This window comes from Bos taurus, chromosome 8 (assembly GCF_002263795.3).
Source record: "Bos taurus isolate L1 Dominette 01449 registration number 42190680 breed Hereford chromosome 8, ARS-UCD2.0, whole genome shotgun sequence".
Lineage (NCBI taxonomy): Eukaryota > Metazoa > Chordata > Mammalia > Artiodactyla > Bovidae > Bos > Bos taurus.
In genome coordinates this window covers 77,229,702-77,250,664 of record NC_037335.1, presented here as the reverse complement: position 1 = coordinate 77,250,664, position 20,963 = coordinate 77,229,702, and the positions used below count along the sequence as shown (strand labels likewise).

At 37.1% G+C, this 20,963-nt stretch overlaps 1 protein-coding gene across 6 annotated transcripts; it reads right to left on the bottom strand.

Moving 5' to 3' along the window:
• Positions 1–1,148: 1,148 nt before the first annotated feature.
• RMI1 (RecQ mediated genome instability 1) lies at positions 1,149–20,892 on the bottom strand. Of its 6 annotated transcripts, none has more exons than XM_024995935.2 (5): positions 20,654–20,892; positions 19,881–20,057; positions 15,453–15,513; positions 8,612–8,707; positions 1,149–7,959 (listed from the first exon to the last, which is right to left on the bottom strand). In XM_024995935.2, exon 5 carries the CDS (start codon positions 7,921–7,923, stop codon positions 6,049–6,051), a length of 1,875 nt encoding a protein of 624 aa, XP_024851703.1. In that variant the 5' UTR covers positions 7,924–7,959; positions 8,612–8,707; positions 15,453–15,513; positions 19,881–20,057; positions 20,654–20,892; the 3' UTR covers positions 1,149–6,048.
• Between the last annotated feature and the right edge of the window lie 71 nt (positions 20,893–20,963).

Genomic DNA, 20,963 nt, shown 5'->3' with positions numbered 1-20,963 from the left:
TTACTATGTGATCTTCCTCTATGATTGCAGGTTTCTCATTTCTCCTTGTAGTTCTCTGATAAACTGAGACACAATATATTGAATTCTATATATTTAGAATTGCCAAATCTCCCTGTTGAATTAGTCTTATCAACTCTCTTTACTACTAGTAAGTCTTTGGCCCAAACTTGTTTGATATTAATATAGCCATAGCAGCTTTTTTCCAGTGTTTATATATATTTTTATATCCTTTCATTCTTTTGCATCCTTACATTTTATGTGTGTCTCTTGTATATACAAGCATACCTCGGAGATATTGTGGGTTCAGTCCTACACCTCCACAATAAAGCAATTATCACAACAGTCAATCACACAAATTTGTTTTCCCAGTGCACATAAAGGTTTTGTTTACACTGTTGTTTAGCTGCTAAGTCATGTTTGACTCTTTTGCAACCCCCATGGACTGTAGCCCACCAGGCTCCTCTGTCCATGCAGCTTCCCAGCCAGTAACACTGGAGTGGGTTTGCCACTTCCTTCTCCAAGGGATCTTCCTGACCCAGGGATTGAACTCACATTTCCTCCACTGGCAGGAAGATTCCTTACCACTGAGCCATCTAGGAAGCCCGTGTTTACACTGTACTGTAGACTGTGTGTAGCATTATGTCTAAAAAGATGTATATACTTTAAAATAAGTCAGAAAAATGGTACCAAAGACTTGCTTGACACAGGGTTGCCACAAACCTTCAATTTATAAAAGCTGCAATAAAGCAAAGCACAATAAAACAAAGTTTGACTGTAATTGGATTATGTTACTGACAATTTTTGTCTTTTATAGGAAGACTTAGCTTATTTACATTTAATGTAATTTCTGATCCATTTGGATTTAAATTTACCACCTCACCAAATGTTTTTCCTATACACCATTTTGTTCTTTTCTCTTTCTTGCTTTTTGTATTGAGTATACTTTTTGTTATTGTTATTTTTATTCCATTAATATATAGTGATAAACTCTTATAAATCTTTCAGTGTAGATACTCATTATTATAACATAAAACTCTGAATATTCAAGTCTAATATAAAACTACAACTTTAACCTTTTCTCAGACATAGGACCTTAAAATACTTTTCTTTATTCCTCACCCAATTTAAATGCTGTTGTTTTCATGTAGTTAAAACCCTCAAAACATTATTTCCATTTCAAAATCACTATTCATTTAACCCGTATATTTACTCTTTCAGCTGTTCATTCCTTCTTGCATCTCTAAGCTTCCATTTGGTTATCATTTTCCTTCTGCTTAAAGACATTTTTGTGTAGTTAGGGAAAAAATTATTTTTGTGTATGAAATTTTCTTAATTTTACCAGTTGCACCCTTACTATTGAGGGCATTTTTGCTTTGTATAGAACTCTTTAAGTTGGTACTTATTTTTTGTCACTTTGAAAATGACATCCCATCTTTTGATTCCCAAATTTTTTAACTGAAGTAAAATTGGCATTATGTTACAGGTGCACAACATCATGATTCACACTGGGTATATTCTGGTGCTTTGAAATATGCCTTCTTTCACTGCTCTGGATTCTGGATTTTTTTTTTTTTTTTTAGCTTTCAATGGTATTGATATTTGCACAGGTATGATTACTCTGAATATATTTTGCTCAGGTTTTGTGTGACTTCCAGAATTTGCAGCTTAATTTCCCTAAATTGTAAAATTTCTTAAGCATTAACTCTAAGTATCCTCTATTTCCTCTCTTTTGGGGGGACTACAGTTACAGTAGTGTTAGCCCTTCTTGGTGTTTTATCACTTTTTGGTTCTTTTCCATCCTCTTGTCTCTATATACTCTGAATTTTTTCTTCTGACCAAATTTCACTGTCTTCAGCTGTGTTTCATCTGGTGTTAAGCTCATTCATTGACTTTTCAAAATTTCAGCTGTTACAGTCTTTTAGTTTTTTAAAATACCCAATCCCCTGTTGATATTTTCATCTTTTCTCTTTTGTTTCCCTCTTGCACATATTAAGTCCATGGCTCTCTGAGCATTTCTTTTATTGCCTGCTAACTCCAGAATTGAGCAGATATACCCACCAGTCGCAAGCAGTGGTGGCTTAGAGTAGCGATCAATACATATAAGATATACAGAATGCAGGAGCAAAGAACATATAATCTCTGAAAGCAGATTCACTCCTAAGAAGTTAAAGATGATCTGCTTATACCCATTTTTCCACTTTACATTTGCTTCTGCCAGGTTCCCACAGGGTCATTCTTTTTTATGTTAAATTCCCAATTGGAGATTATCACACAGGTAATTTAAGTGCCAGGAGAAGGCGATGGCACCCCCACTCCAGTACTCTTGCCTGGAAAATCCCATGGACGGAGGAGCCTGGTAGGCTGCAGTCCATGGGTCACTAAGAGTCGGACACGACTGAGCGACTTCACTTTCACTTCCATGCATTGCAGAAGGAAATGGCACCCCACTCCAGTGTTCTTGCCTGGACAATCCCAGGGACCGGGGAGCCTGGTGGGATTAATATTTTACATAAGATAAGGGATGTTTCAATGCTACTCTCTCAATTCATCCCACCCTCTCTTTCCCCCACTGTGTCTACAAGTCTGTTCTCTGTCTGTGTTTCTATTCCTGCCCTGCAAATAGGTTCATCAATACCATTTTTCTAAATTCCATGTGTATGTTTTCAGTTCAGCTCAGTCACTCACTCGTGTCTGACTTTGCGACCCCATGGACTGCAGCACACCAGGCTTCTCTGTCCATCACCAACGCCTGGAGCCTACTCAAACTTATGTCCATCACATCGGTGATGCCATCCAACCACCTCATCCTGCTGCCACCCCCCCTTCTCCTCTCGCCTTCAATCTTTCCCAGCTAAAGGGTCTTTTCCAATGAGTCAGTTCTTTGTATCAGGTGGCCAAAGTATTGGAGTTTCAGCTTCAGCATCAGTCCTTCCAATAAATATTCAGGACTGATTTCCTTTAGGCCTGCCTGGTTGGATCTCCTTGCTGTCCAAGGGACTCTCAAGAGTCTTCTCCAACACCACAGTTCAAAAGCATCAATTCTTTGGTGCTCAGCTTCCTTTATAGTCCAACCCTCACATCTATACATGACTACTGGAAAAAACAGTTCTGCCTAGATGGATCTTTGTTGGTAAAGTAATATCTCTGCCTTTTAATATGCTGTCTAGGTTGGTCATAGATTTTCTTCCAAGGGGCAAGCATCTTTTAACTTCATGGCTGCAGTCACCATTTGCAGTGACTTTGGAACCCAAAAAAATAGTCTCTGTTTCCATTGTTTCCCCATCTAATTGCCATGAAGTGATAGGACCAGATGCTATGATCTTAGTTTTCTGAATGTTGAGTTTTAAGCCAACTTTTTCACTCTCCACTTTCAAGAGGGTCTTTAGTTCCTCGCTTTCTGCCATAAAGGTAGTGTCATCTGCATATCTGAGGTTATTGATATTTCTCCCGGCAATCTTGATTCCAGCTTGTACTTCATCCAGCCCAGCATTCTGCATGATGTACTCTGCATGTAAGTTAAACAAACAGGGTGACAATATAAAGCCTTGACGTACTCCTTTCCCAATTTTGGAACCAGTCTGTTGTTCCATGTGCAGTTCCAATTGTTGCTTCTTGTCCTACATACAGATTTCTCAAGAGGCAGGTCAGGTGGTCTGGTATTCCCATCTCTTTAAGAATTTTCCACAGTTTGTTGCAATCCACATAGTCAAAGGCTTTGGCATAGTCAATAAAGGAAAAGTAGATGTTTTCCTGAATTCTCTTGCTTTTTCAGTGATCTAGCAGATGTTGGCAATTTGGTCTCTGGTCTCTCTGTCTTTTCTATGTATGTTTTAATTTATGATATTTTTCTTTCTGACTTACTTTACTCTGTATAACAGGCTCTAGGTTGATCCATCTCAGTTCAGCTGACTCAAATTCATTCCTTTTTATGGCTAAGTAATATTTCATTGTATTTATGTACCACAACTTCTTTATCCATTCATCTATAACTGGAAGGATTCTACATCACATGTAGAGGCCAGGATGTTGCTAAAGAGTCCCCATGACAGCTCTCTACAAAAGAATTATTCTGCCCAAAATGTAGCAGTAGAATACAGGAAGCAAAAAAGTATAATAAAACATAAATAATAGTCTATACAATATACAAAGGGCATGAAAGTGGATAGGGAAATTTATGAAACACTTCAATGGGCATCTAAAGCTTAAGTTGAGTGGAAATCTGGGAGGTAGGGTTATTACTGTGAGCTAGAATATAAGTATGAAGTATATTCCCCACATTTGTGGAACAAGTTCGACTAAAATTTACCGGCAGACGAAGTAGGTGAAGAATAAGGAGGCAAGGCAAGGCTGAAAAGGAAGGCAAGGACCAGACTGCAAAAGGTCATACATACTAGATGAAGAGTTTGGAAAAGGTTGGTATCAGAGGGCAACAAAGAGTAGTAAATAAGAAGTTTATTAATAAACAAGAATGGTCAGAAAGATCATTCAGGCAGAATTATGGTTAAAGGCTTAAGGACAAAACAAAGCACAGGCCAATTAGTAATCCTACTGGAATACTCCAGGCCAGTGAAGACTAGAGTCAGAAACAAAGGTCCAATACAGAAGAAAGGATTGATGTGGTAAAGTACTGTGTGTGTGCCTGTTAAGAAGCTTCAGTAGTGTCTTTGCAACTTTGACTCTTAGCAACCATATGGACTGTAGCCCACCAGGCTCCTCTGTTCATGGGATTCTCCAGCAAGAATACTGGAGTGGGTTGCCATACCCTCCTCCAGGAGATCTTCCTGACCCACAGATCAAACCCACACCTTTTATGTCTCCTGCATTGGCAGGTGGGCTCTTTAACCACTAGCATCACCTGGGAAGACTGTTAAGTATTATACCCAGTCTTCAGTAACTGAATATGAAGAGAAAATAAAATTTAATAACAGCTTTCAAGCACTACTCACAGAGACAGAGTACAGGAGAACACTTAGAATAAAGATAATGAAAGATAATACCATCCATTTAGGCCTCTTGTAGTAAATAAGCTATGCAAGGACATAGAAGTGGTTATTATCAAAGGATACAGCAGCAAAATCTGGATTGTGCCTTGAACTCTGATAATTATCCTTCAACCAATAATAACAAAAGATTTTTAGAATATTTTTCTGCTATATCCATATCATATTTTTATATATGTATTTATCTTACTTCCAGATATTTCCTATTACATTTCTTTAAAAATGCCATGTGTTTATTATTTAATGTTTTAAAGATACTTTAATTTACATTTTAAAAAAAGAATAATAAAAATAACTTAACCTTTCAAATGTGATTTTTTAACAGCAAAATGGGAAAGTGGGAAACAGCCTCCCTTGAAAAAGAAATCAGCACTTCCAACAAAACTAAAGGAAGACTTACATGTAAAACTAATTCAGAAAGGAGATAACAACTAAAGACATAGATATACATCTTATTTTAATCCCCCCAAAAGTTAACTGGATCTTCTTAATAGATTATCCTTGAAAATCAAGTTTTTAACTATTCAATATAATCTTTGAAATGGTATCTAGTTAAGATAATAATTGCCTTAAATATACCAGACAAAATATTTACAATCAGCAAAATAAAAACCAGCAAAACAATTAACATCTGAAAGTCTAACATTCTATTCCACTGGATTTACATTTTTTCCTAAGAAAAACATTATAAACAAATCTTTTGGGGTACAAATTAGAAGTACTCAACTACCTACTTATAATTGTTAACCTTCTTTCAACAGTATGACTCATTGGTAAACACCAATACTTTACCAGTCACCTTATGTGAAATAACAAGTGGAAAACAAAATTTCTCAACAACAATGGGTCATTAAATTCATTCAGCAAACTTACTACAAAAAACTTTATTAAAAAAACTTAAACACACAATCATGATCAAGCATTTTAAAATTAAACTGAAATCAGTTATGAAACTTCCTTTTCAAAAAGTTGTGAAAGTAAAAGGACAAATTTAATTCTAAATATTTCCTTGCTTATTTGAATTGTTTTCTAATACTATTTCAATAAATTATTTCTTTAATCTCCTCTTTAGGTTCTCAAGGTGGTCCGTATTAACATCTTGTAATGCCAGTACCATTGCCTTAGACAAGGAGGGATTAAATGAAATAGTCATCAGACAGCACAAATCTATTAGCTCTCTCTGACATTTCTGCAAACCTTCCAGGAACTTTTGGTATTTACAAGGATCCTTTTTCAACCGTTTCATTTCTGATACTGAAAACCCTATCAGACTAGTAAGTATTTCATCTACAAAGTCTACATCTAGATATGCAGTACCATCAGAAATTTTTGCTCTTACACTCCAAATGCCACCAGAACTTGAGAGATTTCCGGTTAAAGTTACAATAAATGCTTTGACTTTCACTGTTGTAACCTCCTTTGGTTTGCTGGCCATTAGAACAGACAAATAGATAAAGGGTGGAGAATACAAATCCATGGTGATAGGAAGTCCAGTGCTATTCTCTGACAATTGTAAAGAACAAGTCTGTAAATGGTGCTCATTTTCATTAGGAACATCTGAACTCCTTTTTGGTACATTACTGACTAGCTCTCCATTGAACATTTTATTATTTAAGGAATGTCCATCTGAACTGCTAATTTGTTTTATTTTATATGTCTCTGAGCTCTTACCTTTATTTGTAAAATCATGGGGTAGAGGTACATTATGATTAACTGAAAGACTACTACTGTTTTGGTCTCTAGTAGATGGACAACTAAGAGATTTGTCTTCACTAGTCATTTGCTCAGATAAATTTTTTTCACTCCAATTATTGTTTCCATTTTTGCAAATAAAAGAAAAATTATTTAGAGTATTAGATCTATGTGAAAACTTCTCTATACTTTCATCTGTAGTTCTGTTCAAAGTCAATAGCTGTAATTCTTTGGTCTCCATCTGTTCTTTCTGGACAGCTTCTTCTAAAAGTAAGGCCTCCTCCAATGAAAAGTCATCTAATTCCTCATCAGTAAAAAGCATAGATTGGTTTCGTGGTTTCTCCCTTGGCCTTGGAGAAATAACAAGTTCTGTTTCAAAATCTGACTGTCTGATGGGAACAGTATTTGAGGAATTACCTATGAAACAACTTCTTTCCAAAGAGGTATTATTATTTGCTGCAAGCTCATCATTTTCATCAAGACTTGCCAAGAGTTCTTCATCAGAAGGTCCCAACGCAGGATCTAGAACATCCGTAATTCTGGGGATGATTTGGTTAGAATTATTTGGTATGACTGAAACTATAGGATCAGGTTCCCCAATTAATCTTGCAAGAACTTTTTCTTGGGCATATTCCTCTAAAAGAGCATCGACTTCTCCTCCCAACATTTTCACATTTTCTGGTTTCAATAAGAGAACACCAAGACGGAAAGAAATATTTCCATAAATCAAAATTTTTGTACCTGGAGGAAGATCACTATGCAGAGCTGGAATAGACTGATATTCCATTCCTTGTATTTGTACAATTCCATCAGTTAGCTGTAGCATCAACATTCGTGAAGGCTTTGCTTCCCAAGGTTTGGGGGTTACTTGTGTTTCAGCTGTAATTAGGTCATTGGTTGTATTCTTTCCTCTCAACTTTTGTATCTGGGCATATGCAGGCTGACTTACATCAACCAATGAATTAATCTGCAGAGCAAAAAATCCATTCAGTTCTCCTTTCGGAGTTTCTAAAATGCCGCTAGGTAAAAGACGATGCTCCAAATCTCTCAGGTCGGTAAGGAGCCACTGCTCAAACACTTGTTTATTCATTTGTGCCTGACTCAAATTAACATGATCATTTTCTTCTTGGATCCAGTTAATACAAGCTTCTAGCCACGTTACAGGCACTTTAACATGCCATGTAGCTGAAAGCCAGGTTTCAACTCTTAATGCAATACTAGTTACACTCATTTCTTTCACATAAAGGAAATATTAGGCATCTATTACCTGAAAACAAACAAAAAAATTATTGTAATTCAGTATATCTAAATAGAGTTTCTATAATTCTCTACAATGCACAAACAGGAGTAGCCAAACCTTTAGACTTTCTCTCTAGCATGTAATTCTTTGACTTTCTACATAGCAAAAATTCAAATGCCACAAGTAATCAGATGGTACAATGAGAAAAGCAAAAAATGTGAGACAGATATATAAAGGTTTGAAGGCTAGCTCTGTCAAATTATAAGCTCTACAGCCTAGCATAAATTTCTTAACTTCTTCTAACCTAGTTTTTTCATCTATAAAATGTCAATACCACCTCCTACCTAATGGGGCTGTTGTGAGGATTACATGATTAACATTTGTAAAGCACAATGTCAGACCTACGCAATACATACAATGTTAGTAGTTATTATATTAATATAATAATCAGGTAAAATTATAACAAGTAACAGATTCTTAGCTGATGTAAAGCATCTTATTTATCTAAATGATTCTCAACAGTCGTATCACGTAAATATACTTCTGATTTTCTCAGTATGATTAAAAAAAGTAGCAAAACACTAAAAAGACTAAGCTTTTCTCACAAATTAAATTTTTTCCTTCAACAGAGGAAGACTCTAAATTTATAAAGTTTTAATATGCCCATAAGAAAACTTACCATTTGGAACAGGAGCACAGGATTTGATGACAGGATTTAGAACTGGTTGTTCAGTGGAGTACTTGTAACCTCTATTGCTCAGCAATGGCCTGAGAGCTAAGACAAAAAACAGTAAGGGTTATAAGAGGAAGCTGCAGAAACAATCACTGGCCTATTTTTGTAAGTGCAAGAGTTTGATGGTATGGTTTTGAAGGTTCCTATTATCAATCAGGGTAGAGTGGAGGTAGTACACACTAAAAACATGAGGTTTGGAATGAAATAAACAAAAGCAAGGGACCACAAGAAACTTAGACACTCTATCTTAGGTTGCTTCCTTGCCTTCCTTACTGCAGAGGGCTACCGTGAAAATTAAAGGATAGGAGAAGATGTCGGAGGTTCACAAGCAACCTAAGGTGAAAGGAGGCCAAAGCAGCTGAAATTGAAACTGACCGCCTACAGAGGGAGAAGGGCTCAAAGTTAAAGAAGCCAGAGCTCTGGATGCCATGGCAGCTGCAGCAGTGATGTGGAAAAGGAGACCCAGGGATGACTATCCTTCAGGTTTACTTCTGGCAAAACAGGGATGAAGTCCTAGATAACCTCTCAGCCTTTGTCTGCACCATCTGGCAGATCCATAAAAACTACTGCATAAATGGACCAGGGAAGAAGTCCTGTCCCATGGACTAGTTCAAGACATATTCTTGTGAAAAGGCATTAAATTATTTCTGTATATTATATAGTAGGTCCTCTCATTTTTAGAAAATAGTAAATCTAGCATCCTTGTAAAAACTTAGAGTTTATACAAATATTTCTTTTTTTAACCTTGCATTTCTTAGAAATTTAATAGGCATATATTGTCTGGTTTCCTACATCTTTTAGCTCAAGCGACAAATATGTGTCTATACATATACATATACACACACACTGACTTTTTTTGTAGGTATAGTTTTTTTTTTAATTTTTAACTTAAAAAGGGGGATTAATTTTTTTTCCCCTAAAGCTTTCTGAAGGTCAGGGGCTTTATCTATGAAAAAAATAGTAAGTAGTTATTTGTAACCTGTACTAAGCAGCATCTAGCCTTAAAACAGTCCTTTCTGGCTAAAAAAACAATGAATGCTAGTAAAATTGTTTGGGCTACTTTTAGCATTTTTTAATCAAAATTACTAGATAACAGAATTCAAGAATTTGTTAACATGTTATTATTTGATATACTGATAGTCATTTAAAAGTAAAAACCCTTTATTGTGTTAAAAAAATGAAATAAAAAAGGAGACTAACATATAATCCAGAGGTTCAGTGTACAAGTCTGGTGCCAAATTTCTTTTACTTACAAGCTCTGTGACCCTAAATAAGTAGTCACATTACTAATTCAACAAATGGTTAAAATTTAAAGGAAGAGTTACAGTTATTATGAGAAATACAAGAATAACATTTTAGGAGGAAGAATTAAGAAGGTCATAACTACCAAACTGATGAATCTTTACTTTGAAGAAAATAATTAAGAGTACAGATACATTTTAAATCATGTATGAAAAACAATGTGAAAACAGATAGGAGAGGTAGGAGAGGTCCATGCCCATTCTGATAAAAATAAACCATGTAGAGTCAAATCAGCATGTCTCTTTAACAAAGAAACCAACAATCTCTACACGAGCCCTCTGGTTTATCAAATGGAAATATTCTCTAACTTGTTGCTAAGAAAAACAAAACACAGCATGCTAACTTTTGTGTACAAAAGAAAGGACAATAAGCATATTCTTCTTGATTTTGTACATACAGGACCTCTATCTAGAAGGATATACAAGAAACAAGATAAAACTTTAAATACATAGCTACACTCAATAACAAAGAGTAAAAACTTCTGGGCCAGGAACTCAGGAAGATGCCCTGAAGAAGGGATAGGCTACCCACTCCAGTATTCTTGGGCTTCTCTGGTGGCTCAGCTGGTAAAGAATCCACCTGCAATGCGGGAAACCTGGGTTCGATCCCTGGGTTAAGAAGATCCCCTGGAGAAGGGAAGAGCTACCCACTCCAGCATTCTAGCCTGGAGAATTCAATGGACGGTACAGTCCATGGGGTTACAAAGAGTTGGACACGACTGAGAAACTTTTACTTTAGAGTTTTAAGTGGGCACTAAAGACACCAGGAAAAGGGGACTTGCAGGCGAAAGCTACAAGGCTCTAAGGGCCCAGTATGCCAACTATAGGGCACAACAGACTACTTGCTAGAATTGTGCCCAAAAATGTTCTATTCAGCACCTACCTATGGCCTATGGAGAGAACAGAGATAATCTAAGAATAGATACATAGAGTATACCACTTGTATAGAATACAACATGGTCCAGAACCAGGCTATTCACTAAATACCCAAATCTCTAAGGACACAGCTGATCTAGACCTATGCCAGTCAGAGGGCAGGTTGAAGCAACTCCAAAAACACACCAAAGGGAAAAACCTCTATCCAACATGAGCTCTCAAGCCAAAACTATATTTGAGGAAAATTACCATGATGAGCCACATCAGGACACACAACCAAGAGAAGAATTTATACCTGGAGAAGTTTGTTTTTAAATGCAGAATCTTAAATGTTTAAAAAATAAGAATAAAGTGACTATGAAAGAATACAAAAAACTTCAAAAAAAACTATTATTAATATTCTCAAAGAGGTAGGGATATCTCCACACACAAAAACTTAAACCGCAACCAGTACCTCATACCACATACAAAAATTAACTCTAAATGAAGCACAGATATAAATGTGAAAACTAAAAAAGCTAGGAGAAAAAAAAAAGCTCACATATAACAGAAAACAGATTGACAGCTGCCAGAGATCAGGGGTGGGCGAAACAGACGAAAGGGGTCACAAGGTACAAACTTCCAGTTATAAAATCAGTTAAGTCATAGAAATGTAATGTACAGTATGGTCACTGTAGTTAAAATACTATATTGCATATTTAAAAGTTAAGAGAGTAGATCTTAAAAGTTCTCATCACAAGAAATATAAAATTCTGTAACTAAGTGTGGTGATGGATGTCATCTGGGCTTAACTGTGGTGAGTTCTGCAATAATAGGGATCCCCTGGTGGCTCAGTTGGTAAAGAGTCTGCCCGCAATGCAGCAGACACAGGTTTGATTCCTGGGTCGGGAAGATCCCCTGGAGAAGGAAATGGCAACTCACTCCAGTACTCTTGCCTGGAAAAATCCCATGGATGGAGGAGCCTGGTGGGCTACAGTCCATGGGGTTGCAAAGAGTCAGACATGACTGAGCGACTTCACTTTCTGCAATAATACAAATTATGATGTTGTACAACTGAACCTAAAATGTTATATGTCAATTATATTTTTTTAAGGGGAAGGAAAGTTAGGAGAATAATCTTTGTGATCTTAGTTTCTTAAAAGTTTCCTCAGATACAACACTAGAAGCATACATAATTCATAAAAGAAAGAAACTAATGAATTGAGCTTCACCAAAATTTTAAAATTCTGCTCTATGAAAGACACTGCTTAAAGTATAAAAACAAGCCAAACAAACAAAAAAGACAAGCCACAGACTGGGAGAAATAGGTAACTGACAAAAGACATATTTAGATTACAAAAATAATTTTAAAATTCAATAGGAGGACTTCCCTGGCAGTCCAGTGGTTAATACATCACCTTCCAATGCAGAGGGTGTGGCTTCAACCCCTGGTGGGGGAGCTAAAATCTCACATGACTCACAGCCGAAAAAACAAAACATAAAACAAAAAGCAATATGCAACATATTCAATAAAAATGAACTAAAAATTGTCCACACCAAAAAAAAGAAAAAAATCTTTTAAAAAATTCAATAGGAAAACAAACTAATTTTAAAAGGAGCAAAAGAGCTGAATAGACATTTCACCAAAAGATATGCAAAATGACAAGACATTACGGAAATCTAAAATTAAAATATAGCTAAAATAAAAAAGACAACTGATAATTCCAAGTACTGGAATTCTCATACACTGCTGGTTGGAAAGCAAAATAGCACAATCACTTTAAAAAACAGTTTAGCAGATTTTTAGGAAGAAAAACAGTTTAGCAGTTTATTAGGAAGAAAAACAGTTCAGTATTTTCTTACAAAGTTAAATATACACTCATCATGCAACCCAGCATTACTAGGTATTTACTCAAGAGAAATGAAAACTTACATTCATTAAAAATCTGTATGTGAACAATTACAGCAGCTTGTTTCACCAAAAATCAGAAACAACCCACATGTCCTTCATGGACAAATAATAGTACATCATTACAATGAAATATCATTCAGTGTTAAAAAAGAATACACTTCTAATAAATGCAATAACAAAGATGAATACTGCTACAGATATTCTCCTTCAGAAAATTCGTATGTTGAAATCCTAATACCCAATGTGATGGTATCGGGAGGTGGGGCCTCTGTGAAGTGCTTAGATTATGAGAATGAAGCCCTCATAGAAATTCCCTGGTGGCCCAGTGGCTCAGACTCCCCACTTCCACTGCTGCTGCTAAGTCACTTCAGTCGTGTTCGACTCTGTGAGACCCCATAGACGGCAGCCCACCAGGCTCCCCGGTCTCTGGGATTCTCCAGGCAAGAACATTGGAGTGGGTTGCCATTTCCTTCTCCAATGCATTAAAGTGAAAATGAAGTCCCTCAGTCGTGTCCGACTCTTCACAACCCCATGGACTGTAGCCTACCAGGCTCCTCCATCCATGGGATTTTCTAGGCAAGAGTACTGGAGTGGGGTGCCATCGCCTTCTCCGTCTGCCACAAGAGGTTGCTATAAAAAGGCTGTCATCCAAGAACCAGGAAGCATGTCCTTATCAGACACCCACAAAATCTGCCATCACCTTGACCATGGACTTTTCAGTTTTCAAATAAATTTCTGTCATTTATGAACCACTCAGTTTATGCTATTTTGTCATAGTAGCCCGAATAGACTGAAACAAATAGCAAATGCAGCATGCTAGGTAAAAGTTAGACAAAGACTGTATAATTCCAGTTACAGGGCATTATGGAAAGGTATCACCAACTTCACGGACATGAACTTGAGCAAACTCCAGGAGAGAGTGGAGGACAGGAAGGCCTTGCATGCTGCAGTCCATGGGGTTGCAAAGAATCAGACACAACTTAGCAACTGAATAACAACAATGGAAAAGGCAGCACCATAGTAACAGGTGACAGCAATGGTCATGCGACTAATGTTTGTCAAAGCTCACAGAACTATACATCAAAAAGAACATAAATTTTACTGAATGTAAATTATATACTTAATAAAAATACTGAAGACAAACACCAAAATGATAGAAATATAACAACTGATTTTCAAATTTGCTGAGAAAAACACAGAATAAAGAAAACAATCCAAAAGAAGGCACAAAGGGAACGGGGCCGTGAAAGTGCTGCACTCAATATGCCAGCAAATTTGGAAAACTCAGTAGTGGCCACAGGACTGGAAAAGATCAGTTTTCATTCCAATCCCAAAGAAAGGCAATGCCAAAGAATACTCAAACTACCACACAATTGCACTCATCTCAATGCTAGCAAAGAAATGCTCAAAATTCTCCAAGCCAGGCTTCAACAGTACGTGAACCGTGAACTTCCGGATGTTCAAGCTGGATTTAGAAAAGGCAGAGGAACCAGAGATCAAATTGCCAACATCCGTTGGATCATCAAAACAGCAAGAGAGTTCCAGAAAAACATCTATTTCTGCTTTATTGACTATGCCAAAGCCTTTGACTGTGTGAACCACAATAAACTGTGGAAAATTCTGAAGGAGATCCGAACACCAGACCACCTGACCTGCCTCTTGAGAAACCTGTATGCAGGTCAGGAAGCAACAGTTAGAACTGGACATGGAAAAACAGACTGGTTACAAATTGGGAAAGGAGTATGCCAAGGCTATATATTGTCACCCTGTTTGTTTAACTTATATACAGAGTACATCACGAGAAATGCTGGACTGGATGAAGCACAAGCTGGAATCAAGATTGCCGGGAGAAATATCAATAACCTCAGATATGCAGATGATACCACCCTTATGGCAAAAAGCGAAGAGGAATTAAAGAACCTCTTGATGAAAGTGAAAGAGGACAGTGGAAGAGCAGGCTTAAAACTCAACATTAAGAAAACTAAGATCATGGACTCTCATCCCATCACATCATGGCAAATAGATGGGGAAACAGTGAAAACAGTGACAGACTTTATTTTGGGGCCTCCAAAACCGCTGCAGATGGTGACTGCAGCCATGAAGTTAAAAGACGCTTGCTCCTTGGAAGAAAAGCTATCACCAACCTAGACAGCATATTAAAAAGCAGAGACTTTACTTTGTCAACAAAGGTCTGTCTAGTCAAAGCTATGATTTTTCCAGTAGTCATGTATGGATGTGAGAGCTGAACGATAAAGAAAGCTGAGCACCAAAGAATTGATGCTTTTGAACTGTGGTGTTGGAGAAGACTCTTGAGAGTCCCTTGGACTGTAAGGAGATTCAACCAGTCCATCCTAAAGGAAATCAGTCTTGAATATTCATTGGAAGGACTGATGCTGAAGCTGAAACTCCAATACTTTGGACACCTGATACAAAGAACTGACTCATCTGAAAATACTCTGATGCTGGAAAGACTGATGGCAGGAGAAGGGAATGACAGAGGATGAGATGGTTGGATGGCATAATCAACTCAATGGACACGAGTTTGAGTAAGCTCTGGGAGCTGGTGATGAGCACGGAGGCCTGACGCGCTGCAGTCCATGGAGTCGGAAAGAGCTGGATACAACTGAGCGACTGAACTGAACTGATAAACAGAAATTAACAAGATGGTAAAAATTAGTCTAAATATATCAGCAATCATAATGAATATAGATTAACTCACCTCTTAAAAGATACTCTCAAATTGAATAAACCAAATTCAGCTGTATGCTTAAAAGATGGACCTAGAACAAAATACCATCAACACATGAAATTAATTAAAATAAGGCATGTTAAAATCTCCAAGCATGATTTTATGATGCCATAGTTGAGAGATATCTTATCTTCAAGACACAGATCTGTACTTTATAGATCTATTTTTATCTGTTGACATTATTAACATCAAAAATTAAGCTATATCCAAGGCTCTCAGGTGTACTCATTCAGTAAGTTACTTTATTTTCTTCACTAAAATTTAACCACCACAACACTGGCAAATGGGCCTGGTATAATTGGCAGGGGTGTTGTAATGAGATGATAGTCATTAAGTAAACTGAAATCAAGAAAGTATACTTTTGGTAGTTAGAATTATTTAAATGAATTAGCAAGTATAAATGCCGCATCAATTAAATTGTTTGCAGAATGTTTTGTACTATGAATCATTCAGGATGTACAGTATAGTATATAACCATATACACCCCTAAGTTATTACATGCAGACACTTAACACAAATGCCATTTTCTACATGAACCTGTTAAATAGTAGGAGTTAATACTGTTAATACTTCTAGGAGGAGGAAGAAACCAAAAAAAAAGGAAGACTGATTGTGAATTGAAAAGGTCAAGGCTGGATAGAAAATGAAATTAAAGAAATGAATTTCAGTGGTGTCAATTCTATATAGCAGCAGTATAGCTGTATAAACAGAGAAGTGAAGAAAAGGGTGAGTAAAAATTAAAACCTCTTAAGATTTTAAACTTTTTCAAAATATATTATTTTACATCTGTAATATTACCTAAACCTCAAAATAGTCATTTATGATAGAAAGGGTAGGTACTGTCTTCTATTTGGGTGAGAATGAAACAGGCATGAAGATTAAAGACATAAAGATCATACATAGTATCAGGCTCTGAACTAGATTCTGCTAATCTCCATTCGTATACCATTTTCTAGATGCTGTTTGACTTAAGTGAAAAGAGAAAGTAAAGTCAGTCTCTCATTTACATATACCCACTTGCATACAAAACATATTCATAAATGGCTAGTTTGTAATAGCACTACAGTATTAACAATCAACAGACTTTGCTCTGATCTCATATAAATGACAAGCTCACCTAGTACATTCTAAATTATTTCATTTACAAAGTCAAATGAAAGAAACACATCACCTACTGCATCTATCTTTGTAATAGCTTCAAAGCAGTGTTATCACTATTACTTTTCCTTTTGCTATAACTCTACTAAAGTACCATATAAAGCAGTTTTAAATTTTTTTAAATATCACAAACTGATATTTTAAGACTTATGTATTCATTTTTAAATTTTGTACTTATTTCAAACATGCATTTCCTTGTTTGTGTTGTTGAACACAGAAAGTGACAAAAATCCTTTCAGACAGTAGTCTGGACAAATTCCTAATAAATAATTTTCTTAAAATACTACCCTCAGGATTTGGATCTCCACTTCCAGAGATGTACTATAATTTTATAACAACGTTACCATAACTAAATGCACATTTGCATAGAATATGCATAGAATTCTTCATTTAACAGCAAAGACAGGTAGAGGGCATATTGATATAAAACATAATTTAGTGCCTACAAATGCATGTTAAAACAATTTTATAAAAAGATGTTTCTAACATATAAATTTTTTTCCTACAGGTAAAAAAAAAAAGCTTATTAATTATTAAAAGAAAAGCTTATTAAATTGCTAAATGGAAAAAGTATTATCATGTGAAATTATAAAGTTTAGACTGGGTTTCAATAACTGAGCTCCTTAATAATTTAATTGTGTTAATTAAATTATTAAGGAGTTTATTTACTAATTGTATTTAATTAGTAAATTGTATTACTTGCATCTATTCCTTCAAGAGAACTTCTAAGGTTTTTGTTCCTCCTTTTCTTGAGAAATTGAGTAACCATGGTCACTGCAGGTAAGCAACTCACAAGGGAAGTGTCAGCTGCTGCTGCTAAGTCACTTCAGTCGTGTCTGACTGTGCGACTCCATAGGCAGCAGCCCACCAGGCTCCTCCGTCCCTGGGATTCTCCAGGCAAGAACACTGGAGTAGATTGCCATTTCCTTCTCCAATGTATGAAAGTGAAAAGTGAAAGTGAAGTCGCTCAGTCATGTCGGACTCTTCGCCACCCCATGGACTACAGCCCACCAGGCTCCTCCATCCATGGGATTTTCCAGGCAAGAGTACTGGAGTGGGTTGCCATTGCCTTCTCCAGGTGTCAGCTAGAGCACCACAATTTCCCAGCCCTTGATCCTCAAAAACATCACTGTCCATGAAAAGAATATAAAAAAAGTATATGTTGTTGAAATTGTACAGTAAGAAATGTTCACACCATATGATCTACTTCTTTTATTTTCAAAACTTAATCTTACGAAAACACTCAGAAATAAGGACAAAGATTTATGTGCCAGAGTGCTTATCACGAAGCTTTTACAGTGTGGAAAAAAAAAACTAAATGTTCAACAACAGTAAAATAAATACATACATAATCACACTGGATCCAGGAAATAGTTTTTTAAAGAAATATTTTAAGGACTATTTAATGACATGAAAATATGTTATTTTATTTTGTTAGGAAAAAAGACCATATGTAAAATTACATTAATCTCCATTAATTTTATAATCATGAAAACATTATTTTTTTAAAAACTGAGTTACATCTTGCTCCTGCTTAACTTGGCTGACACAGCAATCTACATTCTAGATATTGACTGCAGGAACTGAGCAGAAGAGAACAGAGTAGGAAAATTCTATAATATCAGTCATCAATACTAAGATTTATACAAATTTCATCTATAAGTTAATTTTCAGTCAGCCTCACATATTCCAATTTTTTAACAAATAGAAGAAGAGGCACAAGTACCATCCTTTTAGACATGGTATGTGGCATTCAATCAATAGTTAAGACTTAAAAGCACTAACAAATATTTAAGTTATAACCGTTTCATGTTTCCACTGCCTTTACTTTAAAAAATACACGTAAGTCTGTTTTTAACTCTTGGGGATAACATTAAGGTAACCCAAGAATTTTGAGAAGACACTTTCTGAAAATTATGGGGAAAATTTTATATTTAATGGCTGAAATCAGAAAGAAGTAATTAGTGGAGCTGCTTGTGGATCCTCCATAACCTAATACAAGAGAAAGACGGAAAACACGTATAGGAGTCTGATTCCCATCTACGCTTTGTGACCTTAGACTTGTTCCTTAACTTCTCTTTGTCTTATCCACAATTTACTCACAGGACTGTAATAAGCATTAAACGGCCAGCACAAAGTCTGGCACAAACTCAAAAAATAATAGTTACAAAATTCTAAATAATCATCCAGCTGACTAGAGTACAATCTCAATTATATTAGTTTACCTTATGTAAATTCCACAGCTAAGTAATACCAGACTTAAATTCATCAGGAGTCCAAATAATCACACAATTAATTACACAAGAGCACAATATGTCAATCAAGTTGCTAAGTCCTTGAATAAGCAGATATAACACAGCTTGGCTGAAAATAACAGAGGATGAAAGAAAGGTTGGCGAAAAGACAGACCTTCCTCAAACTGGCAAGTCTCTGAATGAAGCAGGTATAAAATTGTTTGTAAAAAACAGACTTTCTTGTTATTTAAAAAGTAAACCTAAACAGCAAATTTTAAAAGGTAAAGGAAGAAAACAATTAGATTAAAAAAAAAATCTAGAAAAGGGGAATAAGAGTTTTCAGGTTTGAGGGTCCAATCAGAAGACAGTGAAACTGGGAAGTTCTTAAGAGCTTTTTACTTTGCGTTCCTGCTCACCAGTCATCACTGTTTACCAAGGCAGAAAATGATGGTTTCAACAGAAATACTAGTTTGAAAGAAACCACCCTTAGTACATTATCCTATATGTGCCTATTTGTGTTAGTGAAGTGTCCCTGGTTTTGAAAGACAGATTCAATTAAATGTTGCAAATCCTGACTGGCAGATTAAATCTCTATAATCCAAATATCCCCAGCCCCTTCATACATTCAATCAACTTTTCTTGAACATTAAATAAGAATTTGAACTATGTATCATAAAACCAAACGCACATTGAGTTTTACTTCCCAACAAGACTATAATATTCTTTACGATGGGGGCCATTAAAAAACAACTCAGAGAGCCTTTTATAAACCCCACAATCCCAGACATTATGCTCCAACAGTACTTAACTACCATTCCCGCCAGTAAATATTTGGTGCTTCATGAAGTCCTCAGTTTCCCCTAAAAAGAGTTTCCTTCCATATTAAGCAAGTAAAATAGATGGTCAAAATCACACACTTTTTAAGATGCTGGTACATCTAATTTGCAAAGTATTCAAGAGGGAAATCAAATTACAATGGAATGAATCAGCACAAATTCATCATTACCCAAAAAAATGTGTATTCTAACGGTAGATTTAGCTTCATGTGTAACGTATAACATTTTCACTTTTCAACACAAGTTTGGGGTTGTGGTTGAGAGCTGGAGGGTTGAGTCGGGATGCGGAGACTGGGTACTACTACTGGTAATTTCCGAGGTTTGTCACCGATTCTGGACCTAAGGGCCTTAACAAAAAAAAACCCATCAAAGCCTGACACAAAGGCCTTAGAAGTAGCCGAACACTAAGTATAACCCGAACACTCTAGGACGATAACATATCTATATGAGGGCGAGAGGTTTAGTCTAAGTCACTGCCGACACACCGTGGGTGATTTAAGGCGAGTGAACGGAAAGCGGATGTCTACAGCTCATTTTGCTATTTGCATTCATTGTAGGATATGAAAGCAGTACTTTCAGAAATTTTTCACACGTAACTACAGCAACGACACTATAAAATACTCGTATCACAGGCCCCATTAATAAAGAAAAGAAAAGGGCAAAAAAAGTTTCATCAGAACGCAGAGCCCGGTAAAGACCCTGGGAGCGCAGGCTCCCGGCCGGAAGCAAAGGGGGCGAACAGTACAGGACTCCAAGGCTCGACCGCCACAGCCCGGCGAGACTGCCACCGTTTCTCGGAATCCCGCCCGATCCTCCAGCCGACCGCGGACCGCAACCTGCCGGCTGCGCCCCCTGCCCGGGCCACGCCTGAAGGGCGCTGCGGCCCGTTACAGACAGCGGGTTAGCGCGGCGAGGGCCGGGCCGGCAAGCTGGCTGCACTTACCAACGCGCAGCTCGCCCTGCAGCATGGGCCGGAGGGGAGTACCGGGGAGGGAAGAAGACGCGAATGTGGGCTGTGGAAACGGGGGCATTCATCTGGCCCTACACCGACCTGGGCGTCCCGCCTTCCCCTCGCGCAACAGCAGTTCCCGGGCCCGCGACCGTGAGACTAGGAACCGCCACAGCGCGCGCCCTAACCCTTTTTCGCTGCTTCCCGCCCGATTTGCCGCGCGCTCACGCCCCTCCTCCCACCCCTGAAAGCCTCCTTCAGGTCCAGAAGCACCCCCTACACCCGCCCCTCCCTGAGCGCGAGA

Bases quoted from the DNA above. Each gene is read 5' to 3' on its own strand.
- RMI1 (XM_024995935.2), bottom strand. From the start codon at position 7,923: ATGAGTGTAACTAGTATTGCATTAAGAGTTGAAACCTGGCTTTCAGCT.